The following is a 17,970-nucleotide window of genomic DNA, read 5'->3' on the forward strand; positions in this document are numbered from 1 at the left end:
GAGGCAGGCAGGATTGCCTTGAGTACCATTTGTTGGGGGTCAAGGGAAAGGGAAGGTTTTGCCTTCTCTTTCTGCTCAAGATCCCCATGGACAATTGGTGGGCCACTGTGTGACACAGAATGCTGGATTCGGTGGGCTTTGGCCTGATTCAGCATGGCTCTTCTTATGTTCTTATTCTAATTTTACATCACACCAATTGGTATTTTTGAATAATGATACTAAATCTTCCCTTTTAGTTTTTACAACCTAGTAAGCAGTGCTGGATGGGTCAGGGTTAATTCTTTCAGTCCTCTCAAGGGGAGAAAAAAGGCAGACTCTGAGCCTTTGAGGGAAGAAACAAATGAATACTGTGATACGGAAATCGGATCAGGAGAACTCAAAAACTGCAAGAGATGCAGTTATGTCTTTCACTAAGAGAAAGAGGATAATACTAACTGGTAATTTGATTCACTGTCTCATGACAAGTGCGGCCTGACAAAAGCAAGGATCAGCGCTGTGAAAAATAAAACAAAATAAATGTCTTTTTCATTTAGGGTTAGAATGCTTCTATGGCTATAAACTCACTGAAAAGCCGTACCTTAAATTCCACATAACTAAGAGACATAAATGGAAGCTGGCTTTTATGTGTATTTTATCTTCCTCCTTTTTTTTTTTCTTTTGAGCTTTGGAAATATTTTTTAAAAGAGCACATAATAGAAAAGAGTTATGAAGTCATTTAGTCTGACAAGATTACCTGATACCAGATGTTTCTCTGACAACATGATCTTTGTAACAGGGCTACGGTGAACTGTGAAAGTCTGGAAAAGTTGTGGTCCTGAACCAACTGTTTCTGGGTGTTGCACAATTACACGTACAGCTCCAGAGCTTGTGCCATATGCAATCTCAATCCAATTGCCACTTACACCTATACAAAAACATGAGAAAAAAGAAATGGTTTTAGTATTTGCCCAAGATGGTGTAGGAATGCTGTTGAGGAAAGATGTGGTGTTTCCATTTAATTTTACAAGATTATTTCAGCAATTATTGTTTTTTCCCATTGAGACTGGTCTATCTGGTCTACCCAACTATGGGGTGGAGCCTACTGTTTCCACTTTCACCTTTCAGCCCCCATCCAATTTGTCGCTTTCACGACAAACTATTTTTGTGTTGAATTTACATTTTACTGACAATATATCTCCCTTTATTTCTTTGTCAGTAAAATACTGTATAAATTTATTCCACTTATAGTTCATTCTTCCTATATATTATACATGATTTCAAATACTGGAAATATTGTTGAAGGTGCAAGTTGTGTACAAGTCAAACACTTCTGATAATATTATACATTTCAACCTTCACCCACCCTAATAATAAAATTAATACAATTTACTTACAAACAAAAATATAAAGATGTAAATTTGCAAGTGACATTTTATCAGATTTTTAAAAAAAATACCAGTGTTCCCTCGATTTTCGAGGGGGATGCGTTCCGAGACTGCCTGCGAAAGTCGAATTTCCGCGAAGTAGAGATGCGGAAGTAAATACACTATTTTTGGCTATGAACAGTATCACAAGCCTTCCCTTAATACTTTAAACCGCTAAATTGCAATTTCCCATTCCCTTAGCAACCATTTAGATTATTACTCACCATGTTTATTTATTAAAGTTTATTAAAAAAAATATTTATTAAAGGCAGACGAAAGTTTGGCGATGACATATGACGTCATTGGGTGGGGAAAACCATGGTATAGGGAAAAAAACCGCGAAGTATTTTTTAATTAATATTTTTGAAAAACCGTGGTATAGACTTCGCGAAGTTTGAACCTGTGAAAATCGAGGGATCACTGTACTGTCATTTGGGGGGAAATTATCTTGAAGAGAAGTATACAATTTTGTCATATATCAATAGTAATAAATCTCTCTTCCAAGGGCTATAGCATTGAGTATACTAGCAAAAGGAGTAGAATGACATTTCCAAATGCATAAAATCCATAACTGAACTGAAGCAGTATAAAGTATTTTTAAATGAGAATTAAACAAGATGATTTGGCAATATCATTTTCAATATCAATTATATCAAGATGGTACAAACTTGTTTTGGGTGTAAGGTAAACACTAAGTGCAGTTATGGCATCATTAGAGGGATCATGGTATAGTTCTGTCACTAGAAGATCATTATCTTTCATTCGCAATGGAAATTTTTGCATATCTGCAAAATAAAGACATATATAAATCATTTTAGAATGCCAAACAACCATTTCAGATCTTTAAACTGTTTACAATAAAATCCCTGAAACAATATTTTCAAGAGATAAAAGTACAGGAGATAAAAGCATAAATCAACTGCCCCCAACCTTTTGGACTCCACAACCAGGAGCAGCATTAGGGGTGGTGATGGGGGGCGGTGGGGATATTTCTCACATGCAACCCAGATCCCGCACATCTGCAAATGAAGCTTTATTGACATGCCCACTGCTTGCGCAGACCAGTTCCCAATGGGCCATGGACCAGTATAAGTCCATGGACCAAGGGTTGTGGACCCCTGCTCTAAATAACCCATCGGATTGAAGTACGAAATTAATTCTCAAAGTTAGGAGAGAGATTATTGAGCTTACCAATATAATATATGGAGCCATTGTTGCAGCCCAGCAGTAAGAATGATCCTGCAGTATCATAGCTAGTGATTGGGACAACATCTTGAACCTAGTAAATAAAATAAAAATCTTTCCATTTTGTTTCATATGCTTTTGTGTTTGCTTTTTCTTTCCTCCAAAGTAATCTAGATTACTTATCTTCTATACATACTCATTTTCTAACCAATCATAAATTTCTCCCCATACATTACATACAGTATTCAGAAACTTCCTTATCATTAATTTTCATTATCGATCTAATCATTTCTGCATAATCCAATATCCAAGTCAAAGTGTATTGGTGTTCAAGTGTGGATAGAAAAAATATTGAAACAACACATAGAATTGAAACCAGAGATATTCTTGTTGGATAGATTACCAGTAAAAAAGATACATATTTAATTATTCATACAATTATAGCAAGAACTGCATTTGTGCAAAAATGGAAAGCAACAAAAGCCCCTTCTGAAAGGGAGGTAATTAAAAAAATATTGGATTGTGTGTTTGTGCCATGATATCTAAAAGCATATGTTTTATGAAGATTAAACTGGAGCAATTTAAAAGTATATTAAATTTAAAAATGTCTTCCTCCCAATGTTCTTGTAAAACCTCTGAAAAAACCCTCATTGATTCATTCATTCATTCATTCTTTCTTAATACTTAGATTCAGGGCGGCTTACAACATGTTAGCAATAGCACTTTTTAACAGACCCACAATCTGGGTCCTCATTTTACCCACCTTGGAAGGATGGAAGGCTGAGTCAACCTTGAGCCGGTGATGACATTTGAACTGCTGACCTGCAGATCTAACCGTGGCCTACAGTACTGCACTCTACCCACTGTGCCACCTCGGCGCTATATACCAGAATGTTGCTACAATTGATTGATTGATTAATTAAATTGGATTTCTATGCCGCCCTTCTCCAGTGGACTCAGGACGCCTTAGATAATAAAATAAATACAAAAATACAAAATGCAAGAAACCCAATATAAAATCTATTATAAAAACCCAAGAATTAAGACTGAATTAACACAATAATATGCATGTATGTGTATGCGAGTCTGCGGAGAGGGGCGGCATACAAATCCAATAAATAAATGTGTAAAAGCATGAGTGTTGGCAAAAGCGTGTGTGTGTGTGTGTGTGTACTCATGTGCGCATATACGCATTGCATACAGGTAAGAAAAGGCTAAGGAGTTCCGAGAGAGCAGAGAGAAACATAAAGGATGCACCATCTTTAAATGTCAATACAACAGTATCAGATGCACAAGAAAAAGCCCAGATCAGGGTTGAAATGCTCCTAGTTTGCTTGTGCCTATCGGTTGTCGGAGAGCCGGTCGCGAAGGGAACACGAAGCTCCAACCAACCAACCAACCAACCAACCAGATGCCACCACTTTGAGTCATTTTACCCTCTGCACATGCACAGAATTCTTTGCGCCTGTGCAGAGGGTAAACGAACCCAAATGGCAGCATCCAGTGTCCGGTGCCTCATGCTCCCTTCATGACCAGCTCTCCGACAACTTATAGGCATGAACAAAGCAAGAGCATTTCATCCCTGGCGCAGACAGAATGAGTCAAAGTAAGCTGCAGAATGGCACACTATAGTCTCAAAGGTCTGGGTAGATGAGCTGGGAAGAAAAGATGGGAAGTTTGTTTTCTTCCCTCATCTGCAGTCTGAAAAGTTAGTTGGCACTCTGGTAGGTAGGCAGGCAAAAAGATGTCAGGAGTGGGAGATGCCAGAAGAAGAACTCTGCATAAGAGAGAAAAAACCCAGAAAGCTAGAAAGGAAACACTGATGATACTCAGAAAAGATCTTCCAGAAACCCTTCAAAAATAAGATGGAAGCCAACAGAAGGCACTGCAAAAACAATTCTTACTGAAATGGATGACAAAAGTTATATTGTTTCAGAAAGGGGATGGGGGGAGGGAATAAAATCTGGAAGGAGAGAGGAACCACGATAACCAACTTCCCCTTTAAGACATCAGATCTTTGCCAGGCTTGGGTAAATGAGTCCAATAAAAGAGAGATCAGCAAACTTGTGATTGGAATCAATGAGCCAGTGACCATGGGAGAAAGGAAGTGATTATTAATACAACCTAACTATATAGAACTAAAAAGAAAGTTAGAATAATTGGATAAAGAAAAACATAGCTCCTGGTTCCAACTGCTATACTGTATTAGCTTTTTAAAAGCAAATTTTTAAAGATATTCATAAAAATTACTAAGTTGAAAGAGGCCATTTCAGCCACTGAGGTCAATTACCTAATTGGTTCTTCTATCAAATAGATGTTACATTTTAGAAAGATTTCCCTAATATTCAACTGGTACTTTATTTCCTCTAATTTGATGCAATGGAGTTATTTCCTATAACCTACATTTACTGATGCAGGGTAAAGGTGCACTAGCCTTTCTAGCAGTTATTCATATTACTAGCACATAATCAACTTGAGATGAACTATAATTCCAAGATTGTTTCACCCATATCAACGACACTTATTTATATCTCTGTGTTTTACATTTTTTACATCTCTGGAATTTCATTCAATTATTTTTCATTTTACTTTTCTAGCCTATCAAAATCATCATTTTATTTTTCTGCCTTGTAATTGCAATTTTGTAGCATCTTAAATTGGCAAGCATGCCCACTTTTAATATATTATGCAAATAAACTGTGGCCAAAATGTTCTAACAACCTCAACCCTATTTGAATACCAGTTTTTGACTATGCTATTTACGCTAGCAGAATTTCGCTTGAGAATGAGCAGACTACCTCAGCTTACTACCCAAATCCTTCCAATGAATTAGGCAAATTTCACCAAAACAACAACAACAACCCTTTAAAAGGGAGTTCAGCTATATTCAGGAGACACCTGTAAGATTTCAAAAAATAACAATTATATCACTTGGTTTCTTGAATTCTCCCTGTAGTACTTATTGGCATGACAGTCACTTATGTGTTAAATCAGGATTTATTCAACCAGTGATGTACTAACCCAAGTCTATGCCTTAGGTCATTTTTGCCTCTTGAAAATTACACAGCAGTCTCTTGGATTTCCTTAGTTCTTTACACTGAGCTATAGAGACAACCATCTGGTTGTGTTACCAAGTTTGCTTCTTGCATGAATGCCTTTCAGTCTTGAGTATAATCCAAGAATCTCTATTTCCACTGTCAGAATGCATAATGTTGTAAAGCATTCAAGAACAGAAATATAAAATAGCTACCTTTGAGAAATGATGTATCATTAGTTCAGAGAGATGATAAAATTAATAAATTATTCACGATTTTACACAAACATAATTTGACCAACCACAAAAACCCTTTCTGGTTACTCTATAGCTGGGTTAACTCTACCTCTTCTAGCAAAACAGCAGAGTTTAAGACTTCTTCCTGCCCCATGGAAGAAACCTTTCCTTTCAGTAGCATGCATGGCTTCTAGTGATTGTCATTCCATTTTTTAATTTATTAACTAAATTAATTCACTATAACAAAAAAAAACCTTGCCACACCAGCAAAAATAATTGGGAAATGAAAGAAAAATGTGCAATAGCAAACATAGAACAGTAGTTAACAATTTGACTCCTGGCCCCCCTTGAAAGATCTCTGGATCTTTCTCCTTTCTGGTAGACAAGGAAAGTATTTCATATTAAGTCCAACTATTGTTGTTGATCATAAACGATGAATCCAACATGAAAGGGCTATACTCCAGCAGCATCCCCAGAAATGGTTATCTGAAGTTAAAATTGACTCTATAGTTAAAATTGACTCTATAGCAGGGATGTCATAGTCGGGGCCCAGATGCCTCACGCACTGGTCACCCATTTTAGTGAAGGAGGAAAAAGTCATGATACATCACTTGATGACATGACGCCCCAAATTTGACACCCCTGCTCTATAACATCATGTGCCCAACAATTATATCCGCAGACGTAATCCTATCTATCTCATGTAAATATCTATTAGTGGGACTCCCATTTTAAGAGTCCCATCCACCCCTGCAATGAGATCAATCAGCTCCAGAAGAGATCTGTTGTACATCTGGGAAGATGATATTATAGCAGCATCCCATGCTTGCTCACCCTCACAGATATGCCTTATTTCCAACCACCTGCAGAACAAATTTAGTTGCCAGGGGTTTCAGATATGTAATAGCCATTTTCATGGCTTGGGTTTCTTTTTCCCATTTTTTTCCCCATGAGCAACCCCACCTGATACCTACTCCATCTAAAAAAGTGCCATGGGAAAATCAATAAAGCTGAGAGGGTTGGGATGCTTGCTGCCAGGTTTGCTTGGCTCCTCTGTTTTGCATCACTGTCTCTAGAATCTCTTCTGCCTCTTGGATCAGCCCATTTACTAATCTGGGCAACTGCTTAAGACCGAGTGCGCCTGGGTTCTAATATTCAGCTATCATACTGCCCATTGGCTGCAGCTTGTTTTCAGCAAACCAATCAGATCACTAAGACAGGCATAATTTGCATTACATCTTGCTCTCTTTCCTAGACTACCTTCTCCTCCTCATTTATATTTTGTGTTTGTCCCTCAAGTTGGAGCCAAGAGAAAATCTGTGCTTTGTCTCTGAAAGGGGTGGTCACTTCTACAGAACAGGAATAAGTCTTAAGCCCTGCTTTCCAGATTAAAAATAGTAACAGGTGTCAGCTCCATCTTTGGCAAACATCTTTCCTGTTATATAGAAATAATTTTCCAGCAAAATAATTAAATGATTACAACTCATGCTAGCTAAATGATAAAACTTGAAAATTAAACATTAGAGATATTTCAGCAATAGTAAAGCACATTAAAAATGAACAAATATACTGATAAAAAGTTGGTGTCCTTTTTAAAATACTAATAATGTACAGCAGCAAGCAATTCTGTTCATGTGTACCTGCCAATGTTGAGTCACAGCATTCCATACTCCCACTTTTCCTGTATGACTGGTGGCTACCAACTGGTTACCAATGAAGAAAAGAGCATCTACTGGGACTCCAAGACTAAACATTCCTATCAGGAGAGACAAAACCACACATAGATGTATATTAAAAGCACAAAAGGGTCTAGGAATTTTTAAAAATAATTTCAATTCCAATTAAAAATGCTTTTGAAAAGTATAACAATATCATTAGTAATCAATGCCTCTCTTATAATATATTTAAGTATAGACTGGTTGGTATAAATACTTATACCAATGTCTTGGTACATAGCCATGACTATGTTTAAGCTGAGGCTACATCAGCAATGACTAAGGTAAGATTCACTTATTTTGTTCTTAGTTATTTGATTTAGAGGTCAACTCTTCAGTGACTTCGAAAAGCTTACAATTGAAAGAAAAGACGACCTATGTCCAAACAGCCACAAGCAATCAGAAGATTGTAGTATCACAAAAAACCCAACAACTACTACCCAGAAACTATAGGTGCTGTTTCTATCCAAGATCTGAGAAAACAACCAGACTTTTAATCATTTCTGGATATTTATTAAGGTGGGAGACATCCAAATCTCTGGCGGTGGGGACATCATTCTATAGGGCAGTTTGCCATGAGAGAAAAGGTATGCTTCAGGGGTGGGTTCCTACTTAACTCGCTGCCATTTTGCTCCCTCCTGCACTATGCGGGTGTGACTTGTGGGAATGTGTGCTTTACACGGGCATGCATAATAATGAAAAATTTAAAAATAAAATAAAGTATTTAAAAAGCCAAAAAAAAAAAGATGGCAACCACGCAGGCAGTGCTGGATGTTGATGATGATGGCGACAACAACAACAACAATAATAATAATATAGATTTGTATTCCGCCCCTTTCCGAGGACCAAGTAAGTAAGTAAGTAAGTAAGTAAGTAAGTAATAAATAAATAAATAAATATGGTGGCGCCCACAGACCGACACTGACCGATCCAGTTCAGTGACATAATCGTGACATTACCAGTTCAATTGAACCAGTGCAAACAGGGAAGAACCCACCCCAGCATACGTCCACAAAACTGTTTGGATTCCGCAAAATGTCATTGTTTAATTAATTAACATTGTTAAAACATGTCCAGTTTGCCCATGCCAAATACACAGAAAAATTTGATGACAGGATGGTCCCTCAAATATCAAACCCTAGTTTTAAAAATTCAAATTTAAATATCTTATGTTCAAATACTTATATTGTGTTAGCCACTGAGAATTGCTAAAGTGCTATTTGATAGAAATGCAAATGTGACCAGATTTAGGTATTTTTTATCCCTTTCTATCAAAATCTACCCAGAAAACACCTCTATCTTTAAGCTTTATGAAGGAACAATTAACAAGAAAAAAGGTGTTTTATTACTTTAAAATAAAGGACAGGAGATTCTATGGTTTTGGCCTGTAAAGAAGTCTGGTAGATATAAATGTCTTTAAGCTTTCGTTTATACTGTACTTAAAATATTTTACATTAATATGCAGAAATCTTAAAATACATTAAAATATATAGCGTAAGCCACTCAGAATTGTAAAACTGCACAGACTGAGTCTGTTCCAGAAGACGTTATACGTAAATGCCAAACAATAGTAAAAGCCAAATCATTTTTCAGGCCATATGACCTTCCTTGAGGTTTTATGCTATTTTCAGCAGCGTACATAAAAGGCAAGGCAACAAGAAAAGGAAAGACACTACTAGAAATGATTACTCTGGAAGAAGTTCGGGGAAATCAAGGAAGACAGCATGAATAGTTTGAAGGAATTTAAAATGTCACTCTTATTTAAGCTCAACACTCATAATGCCATCCAGAGGGAAGACAATGGTAAAAGTAGTGACAGATGCTTGTCTTAAGGGGATTTCTCTGTAAAATATTGCTTATAGCAGCCATCTAGTACCAGCTTATTACGTAAGTAACAGTGAAGGGAGAAACAGCTTCTAGGAGATGCCAGGCTTGATAATATTCCATAGATGGTGTCAGTTTCTGGAGAGTTCATGTAACAACACATCGTTTTTCTGATTTGTTTTTGTTTTCCAGATAATATTATTTCTCTCTCCCAAGGCAGAGCTGCTAACATTGCAAGAAAAATGAGCCAGTAGCAGTGTCCAAAAAAAAAAATCCTCTTTCTTATTAAATCATTATAAAATCAATGCAATAAATCAATCATATCCACACTTATATAAATAATACACGTGCACTGTGTTCCATTTGCTCTGTTAATGGAGTAAATATCATTGATTTTGTAAAATTATTTAACAAGCTCAGAATTAGCAAATTGACAGTTTTTAAGAGCAAATTAGTTTTCGGTGAATAGAAAGGAGGGAGTCTGTGGCCTTTTTAATTGAGTGTTCTCTCAAGTCGACTATGATCAAATATATAACAGCTGCACATAATCGATTAAGATTCAGCAGATATCAAGAAACAATATTTCAGTAATATATTCTTGGTTAACAAAAAATTGTTTACTGCAAGTCCCTCCAATTCAACCTATGAAAAGAAACGTATAGTCATATTAAAATACCAGTAAAGTGTTCCCTCGATTTTCGCGGGTTTGAACTTCGCGAAACGTCTATACCACGGTTTTTCAAAAATATTAATTAAAAAATAATTCGCGGTTTCCCCCCCTATACCACAGTTTTTCCCGCCCGATCACATCACATGCCATTGCCAAACTTTCGTCTGCCTTTAAAAAACATTTTTTTAAATAAACTTTAATAAATAAACATGGTGAGTAATAATCTAAATGGTTGCTAAGGGAATAGGAAATTGTAATTTAGGGGTTTAAAGTGTTATGGGAAGGCTTGGGATACTGTTCATAGCCAAAAATAGTGTATTTACTTCCGCATCTCTACTTCGCGGAAATTTGACTTTCGCGGGCGGTCTCAGAACGCATCCCCCGCGAAAATCGAGGGAACACTGTATATATCAAGAAATGAAACACAACACACGCTCACCTATTTCGCTACCACTGCCGCCATCCTGGATGCTCCATAAAATGATACTGCTTTCGGATGCCACAGCAATCATTTTATCTTTGTCACCATGTGGACCGCCAACAACTTTTGCATTCAGAGCCACACGTTCAATAGTCCAGTCTAAGTAAGGACTTGTAAAAACTTGTTGCCACCCAGAGGATTCTTTAATTCTAAGGAAAAAGACATATGAACAAATGTTTCTTACAGCTGGCCTTCTAAGATGTATAGGAACGTCAATACGAATGAGTTTTCCAATCACTAGAAGCCAGAAAAATGGTTGGAAACATTCTAATTCACTCTTATAAGCTACAGTTAAGTTAAAATACTAAAGAAAGGTAGAATTAACACCTACAAGATAAAATTTAAATAAATGTTGTCAGGAGTGAAATACTCTCGGTTCTCTTGTGCCTGTCAGTCATCAGAGAGCCGGTTGTGAAGAGAGAGCAAAACTCTGCCCACCCACCCGGACACTGCCATTTGGGTTCTTTTACCTTCTGCACATGAACAGAGGGTAAAAAAACCAAATGGTGGCATCCTGGCAGGTGGGTGGAGCCTCACGCTCGCTTCACAACTGGCTCTCCGACAACTGAATGGCACAAGGAAACCATGAGCATTTCATTCCTGGATGCTGTCACAAATCACTGACTTACAATAAATCCTTAATTCTAATTTATTTAAAAGATGCATTTCAGAGTAGAGTAAAACCAAATATTTTCTCCAATACCTATGTCGTTTTCTCAAATAAGCACATGAAACAACAAAATCAGTAGAATTTTTAGAACCACAAAAGGAAATTAAATATATGATTATTTATCTTCCAACATTTCTCAGAGATCGTTTTCAGAATCAAGAATGAGAAAGTGCCTACCTCCACAATTTCAATGTAATGCACAAAAAGATAAATAGGAAAGGAGGAAAGATGTAAGAAAAGATAAATATATAAAGAAACTAAAGAGAACAGAAAAAAGCAGGTGTCTTTCAGATAAAACAGGCATGTTATCTAATATCTTTATGTTGCTGCAACTTAGCATAATGGTTACTAAAAGTTATTCAAGGAAAAGAAGTCAAGTGACAGTGCATATAAAACTAACAAAATCAGCTCACTCACTGCAACACTTTGCATAATGACTATCCTAATTTTTTTTTTGTTTGTTTGATTTACAGCCTATCTTTCTAGTAAGATGTGACCATACTAGCTAGGAACTTGGCTGCATGCAAACCAGCAATATAAATCATGCTGGAAATATGTGCTATAAATGTTAGAAATCCTCAGAATAATTTCATATGGAGTTTCAGAGGAAAATGACAGCTATTTCATTTTTACAAGGGCATCCTATTACCTTAATTTGTATTAACCCCTGAAGGAATATATATAGGCTGATACAGATGTAAAGTGTAAAAAATGATTTGAGCTCAAATCATTTTGAATCTGAAATGGGTTCTTCCAACGTTGCAAGAAATGATCTGATCTTTAAATAATAAGACTGGAACAACATCATGCACTTCCAATGAGGTCAAAGCAACCCATTGAAAGACATATAGCCAGCATTCAAAACACTTGGCACAGCCCAAGTAAAGACATGTAAATTCAGATATGACACTTTACAGTGGAAAGTAGCCATCTTGCCATTACTATAATCCCATGAAGAGTACAACTTAAGTCAGGAAATGAGAAATGGCATTATTATGAAATCCAAAGTGCTTTTCAGGTTTTTCTAAATAGAAATAATCATTCAAGTGTGATCCAATTGCTGCTTTGAATCAACAATCAAATCAAAGTACAGGTACTCCTGGACTTATGACCACAATTGAGCCAAAAATTTCTACTGCTAAATGAGATGTATGTTTAGTGAGGTTTTGCCCCATTTTATGTTCTTTCTTGCCACAGTTGTTAAGTGATTCACTGCAGTCGCTAAGTTAGTAACACGGCTGTGAGGTGAAATCGGCTTCCCCACTAACTTTGTCTGTCAGAAGATCACGAAATGACCACATAACGCTGGACACTGCAACCGTCATAAATATGAGTCAGCTGCCAAGCGCCTGAATTTTGATCACATGACCATGGGGATGCCGCAGTGATCATAAGTGAGAAAAATGGCCGAAAATATATATATATTTTTAGTACTGGTGTAACTTCAAACAGACACTATTGTAAGTCAAGGTCTAACTGTACTGATCATTTAATTTTACAGAGAAATTGTTTCAAATTTTTTCTTGAAAAAGACCCTAGGTCTGTGATAGCGAACCTATGGCACACGTGCCACAGGTAGCACACAGAGCCATATCTAAGGGCATGCAAAATATTGCCCTATATTAGTTCCAGCATACATGTGCGCATTGACCAGCTGATTTTTGGCCTTGGGGAACGCCGTTTTCACCCTTCAGAGGGCTTCCTTGAAGCCTCCGGAGTGCAATAAATGGTCCAATGGACAAACCAGAAGTCCGTTTTTCGGAACTTCCAGTTTGCCTTTTGGGCCATTTTTTGTACTCCGGAGGCTCCAGAGAAGCCTGAGGGTGAAAAATGTCCCAATGAGGGGCTGGCTTAGGGATGCCCGCATGCGCAATGTGGAATGCGCGGGAGGTTGTGTGCGCAAGCCCACACACACTCCTATTTAGGCACACAAGAAGAAAAGGGTTCGCCATCATTTCCCTAGGTCTTTCTAGAGTCTGAATATAATTATTGCTTTAAAGAAACTGAATGACTTAAAATGATAATCTCCGTAGGCGGTGTCTATCAAACACATGGTACAGTACTGTCTCACTATAGGACTACCAGTTTATTATGATAGGTGGACTCATTACAATGGCAATGGCTGCACCATTGGAAGACCTGAATAAGCAAACGAGAAGCAGATTATCATGGAGAAAATCTAGCTATGTGAGCACTAAGACTAGATACTTGACTTGATGGAATATTATCAATCAATCAATCAAGTCCATATCTTTGTATTCAGAACTGCTATATAACAAGCACATTATCCTCGGGACTAAGTTAGAGTAGTTAGTCAAATGTAGTGACAGTTTCAGCAGATTGCTGCAGAACCAATTACTCAGACTACTGGTAGTACTGTAAATTCCTTTATAACTGGGTATGTTTAAGTGGATTCTAGATGTTTGGATTACTGCACTGAGATGTTCAGGCCTATGTCTCAATTGCCTCTTTCAACACTATAATTCTATGATTTGGAAATATTATTGACTAATTAAGACAAACTGTTTAATGTGTCAGACTGGGCACATAGTAGCATGGCAGTACATTCTTTTTTTAACGTACACTGAATGTAGTGGCTTTCAGGATCTTACAATCACACAGAAGTTCATACTAATACAGTGGTACCTCGTGATATGAACTCCTCATGATATGAACCCCTCATGATACGAACCCGGGGTTCGAAATTTTTTTGCCTCTTCTTACGAACTCTTTTTGGCTTATGAACCCACCGCAGATCGCAAAATGGCGTTCCGCTGGGTGCCGCCGCCCAGCTGTCACCTTTTAAAACAGCCGGGGGGCTTCTCGGCGTTCTCCCGAACCCGAAATTTTCGGGTTCGGGAGGCCGCCAAGAAGCGCCACCGCCCGGCTGTCACCTTCTGAAACAGCCAGGGGGCTTCTCGGCGTTCTCCTGAACGCCAAACCCGGAAGTTCGGGCTCGGGTTCGGGAGGCCGTCAAGGAGTGCCCAGCTGTTTCAGAAGGTGACATCCGGGCGGCGCCACTTGGCAGAGCGCCGTTTTTGCGATCGGCGGCGTTTTCGGCTGATCTGGAGGCTGGAAAGGAGGTAGGGAATCCCAATATGGAATTCCATGGGTGGAGCTTTGACGTCACGAAGACGTCCGACCGGTCTTACGAACTTTTCGCCTTACGAACCTACTTCCGGAACCAATTAAGTTCATAAGACGAGGTATTACTGTATATGTCTTACATAAAATAATTAAAGCAATTTATGATAATATATCCTATTAACGATATCTAATTTAGCTTATTATAACATTTCTATCATGGTATGTAGCAAAGAATATATACCAAACTTTTCAGATTCATTAAAAGTTTCTAGTGAAACAACTGGAAGCAATACATATATTAGTAACACATATATTACTTTTCTCTCTCAGAAAACAGGAACTAGGAGAGTTAATTTCCTCCACCACCTGATTCTGTGTACTTCAAAGGAAAAAAGCAACAACCTTGTTTTAAATAAAGTGGCTTAATATTGGGCAACATGTCTCATCTTTGGAAAATACGTTTTATAATGTATTGTGAAGGAAGAGAATGATGAAAATGTCCATGCTTAATTTTAGGCCATTAAAAATGATGAACTTGTGTTCATCTAAAATATCCCCTCTATCACTGTGCATTTGATTAATATTTTATAAAATATAGAAATAATAAAAGATAAAACAAATCATAGCGTTAGTAATTTGTGCTTACCTGTAACAAACTGCAAAGTGAGCATATGCAGCTACTATCCAGTTATGGTGGCCAGCCACTATCAAAACTTTTCGAGGATCCACAGGAATCCCTAGTTTTTTGTTTTGTTTTTAAAGGCAAAACAAAGATGAAGATAAAGTTTATCATTATTTCAATGAACAGATCAGTGGCACTGTATTTTCTGAAATCCCACATTGTGATTATGCAAATATGTAATTTAATATTAGCACAAAATAAAGAGTTCTGAAATTTAATCCCATGGACAAAAATCTATCTTTTAATGCTACCAAGATAGGCATGAATTGTATCCATCTTGTGGCATAGGAAATCTCAAAAATTAAAATGTGAAGATGAAGGTACTTCCAGGAGCCTTTTCCAGGAGCCCTGCAATACAATTAGTATTTACATGTAGATTAAATACGTTACATTTGTTAATTGTGAATGTGCAGCACCTTACTCTTTGAATGCAAATGCCTTCAAAAATGAAGATATGTACTTCATTGGCCATGCTTTTAGGTGCTTTATGTATAGTACAATTTTTAAAAATGGAATCTCAGTAGCAACTGAAAGCCTAATTTCTATGTTCACAATTGAAACCCAACGGTGACACTAAAGAATCAAATTAAGACATACTGTATTTTTCGGACTATAAAATGAACCAGAATATAAGACGCACCAAGATTTTGAAGAAGTAAACAACAAAGAAGTTTTTGCCCTCCCCAGCCTCCAGGATCACTGTACAGGACTCCCAAACCTTCTACATGCCCTGTTTTTTTGTGAAAAAATAGCCCATTTTCTTCTCATTTTTGCCCCCCAGCCCCTACAGGACCCCCAAAACTCTCTGCATACCCTGATTTTGCAAAAAAGAAAAAAGAAAAAAAAAAGGACATGTGGTGCATAGTTTTTGGAGGTCAAAAATGGCTGTATTCAGTGTATAAGAAGTACCCACATTTCCACCCTCTTTTAGGAGGGAAAAAGTGTATCTTATACTCCAAAAAATATGGTAGTTCTGCACTCAATAATTTTCAACCACAAACATATGAATGCAAAAATCATGTGTATTCATAACAACATTCAAAATTTTTCTCACCTACTTTAACTGTCTCTTCACCAGTACCAGTTAGTGAAGGCTGCAAATTGCCTGTTCGCACCTCACCTTCAGAGCCGTTCTGAGGTATTCCTGCAGAACCATTGATTTTTCGACTTGGAATGCCTAAGAGAGAAAGGATATGTCTTTAATTTACTATCACTGTTTCTCATTCTTATGTGTAATTGTTAAGCTATAAATAAAATAATTACAACTTTAAATTATTATCATTATTATCATTATTATCATCATTATTATTATTATTATTATTATTATTATTATTATTATTAATTATATTTGTATGCCGCCCCTCTCCGTAGACTCGGAGCCATAGTTTGCCATGGTTTGTGGATACCAGGGCTCTTCTAAAACAGCACAGACATCACAATGCCAAATAAACCACTTTACCAGTCCTAAAACAATATATTTTAATTAACAACTCACTTAGTGCCCAAATTCCAAAAGACATTGTATACAAGTTAAAGTTAACCTTTAAAGGTATCATTGGTGTTAACAGGACAGAGAAAAATATGTGTTAAACTAATATCAACAGGGCAGAAGAGTTTATAAAAGGAGCCTAGTAAGATTCTCATACATGGAAATCACAGAGCAAACTGATACTATTCTTTTAAAATAGCAGAAAAACAATTGGAAAGTCTGAGATACCTATCAGCTGAAACAGTACCTGGAGGTGGGAGATATCCATGGAAGAGTACACTACCACAAGAGGAACGCTCAAGTTCTTCACATAAAAGCAATCTTTTTACTGAAAGAGAAATGTATTTATGTATACATAAATGCACTTCCAATAAAACAGTTTACTTCAAAATAATTTCTATTTAAGCTATTTTTCCAAGAAAACAAGTGGATAAGCTATACTATCTTTGAAATATGCAAATAATAAACTTAAAACACATCTACTTTAATTTCAAGGATGAGCTCGTCTCCCATATTTTTCAAATATTTGGGTAGGAAGAATCTGGAGATTTTTCAGACTCTAGAATGCCACATTTTTTTTAAAAAAAAATGTATTTTATTAATTTTGGTTTTCAAGTGACCCGATGTGCTTTACACAACTAACATTATAAAAAAGAAAGGTTATAAACACAGACAGAAAAAATAAAAAAAAATCTACAGAAATAAATTCTGGTGGATTAAGAAAGCCACTAATATTTATGAAGAACTAAGTATATCTCTTGTAAAACAACAAGAAACACAAAATGCCATTGTATGCCCTATTTAGCATATGCTCCACTCTTGAAGATGAAAATCATAGAAATGGTTACTGCTGGCAGCTATCTTGGGATGAGGCATTGTTTCTTCCAAATGGCTTCTGGATATGAAATGATGAGTTCCAGAAGGAACCGTGTGGCTGTAGCTCAACGCTTACCAAGAAATAGAACATTTTGTTTTTCAGATAACTCCGTATTTTTCAGCAAAACAAATTCTGGCTGGCTACTTTCATCTCAGTACTTTATTACATATATAGGTTTCAATTTTCATTCTGATTTCCTATCATTCACGAGAAGAATACAGGTAGCCCTCAACTTATGACCACAATTGAACCCAAAATGCATGCTGTTAAGTGAGAAATTTGTTATGTGAGTTTTGTCCCATTTTACAACTTTTCTTAACACATTTCTTAAATGAATCACTGCAGTGGCTAAATGAGGAATCCGGTTGTTAAGTGAATCTGGCTTCCCCATGGATTTTGCTTGTCAGAAGGTAGCAAAAGGTGATCACATGATGCTGGGATGCTGCAACCATCATAAATATGTGTCAGTTGCCAAGCATCTGAATTTTATTCACTGGATCATGGAGGTGCTGCAACGGTTATATGTGAGAAACGGTCATAAATCACTTTTTTTAGTGCTGTTATAACTTTGAACGGTCAATAAATGAACTTTTGCATGTCGAGAACTACCTATAAT

General features: G+C 36.9%; 1 protein-coding gene across 3 annotated transcripts in view; it reads right to left on the reverse strand.

Annotated features, from left to right (window-relative positions):
- KCTD3 (potassium channel tetramerization domain containing 3) overlaps positions 1–17,970 on the reverse strand; it is a 39,259-nt gene that overhangs the window by 10,393 nt on the left and 10,896 nt on the right. For all 3 annotated transcript variants that reach the window (XM_070734413.1, XM_070734414.1, XM_070734415.1), the window contains 8 exons: positions 16,725–16,805; positions 16,043–16,165; positions 14,953–15,043; positions 10,508–10,698; positions 7,500–7,615; positions 2,595–2,682; positions 2,072–2,188; positions 734–904 (listed from right to left, as the gene is read on the reverse strand). In XM_070734413.1, the coding sequence (XP_070590514.1) occupies positions 734–904; positions 2,072–2,188; positions 2,595–2,682; positions 7,500–7,615; positions 10,508–10,698; positions 14,953–15,043; positions 16,043–16,165; positions 16,725–16,805 (978 nt within the window). The remainder of the gene's footprint in view (positions 1–733; positions 905–2,071; positions 2,189–2,594; positions 2,683–7,499; positions 7,616–10,507; positions 10,699–14,952; positions 15,044–16,042; positions 16,166–16,724; positions 16,806–17,970) is intronic.

This window comes from Erythrolamprus reginae, chromosome 1 (assembly GCF_031021105.1).
Source record: "Erythrolamprus reginae isolate rEryReg1 chromosome 1, rEryReg1.hap1, whole genome shotgun sequence".
In the NCBI taxonomy this organism is placed as follows: Eukaryota; Metazoa; Chordata; class Lepidosauria; order Squamata; family Dipsadidae; genus Erythrolamprus; species Erythrolamprus reginae.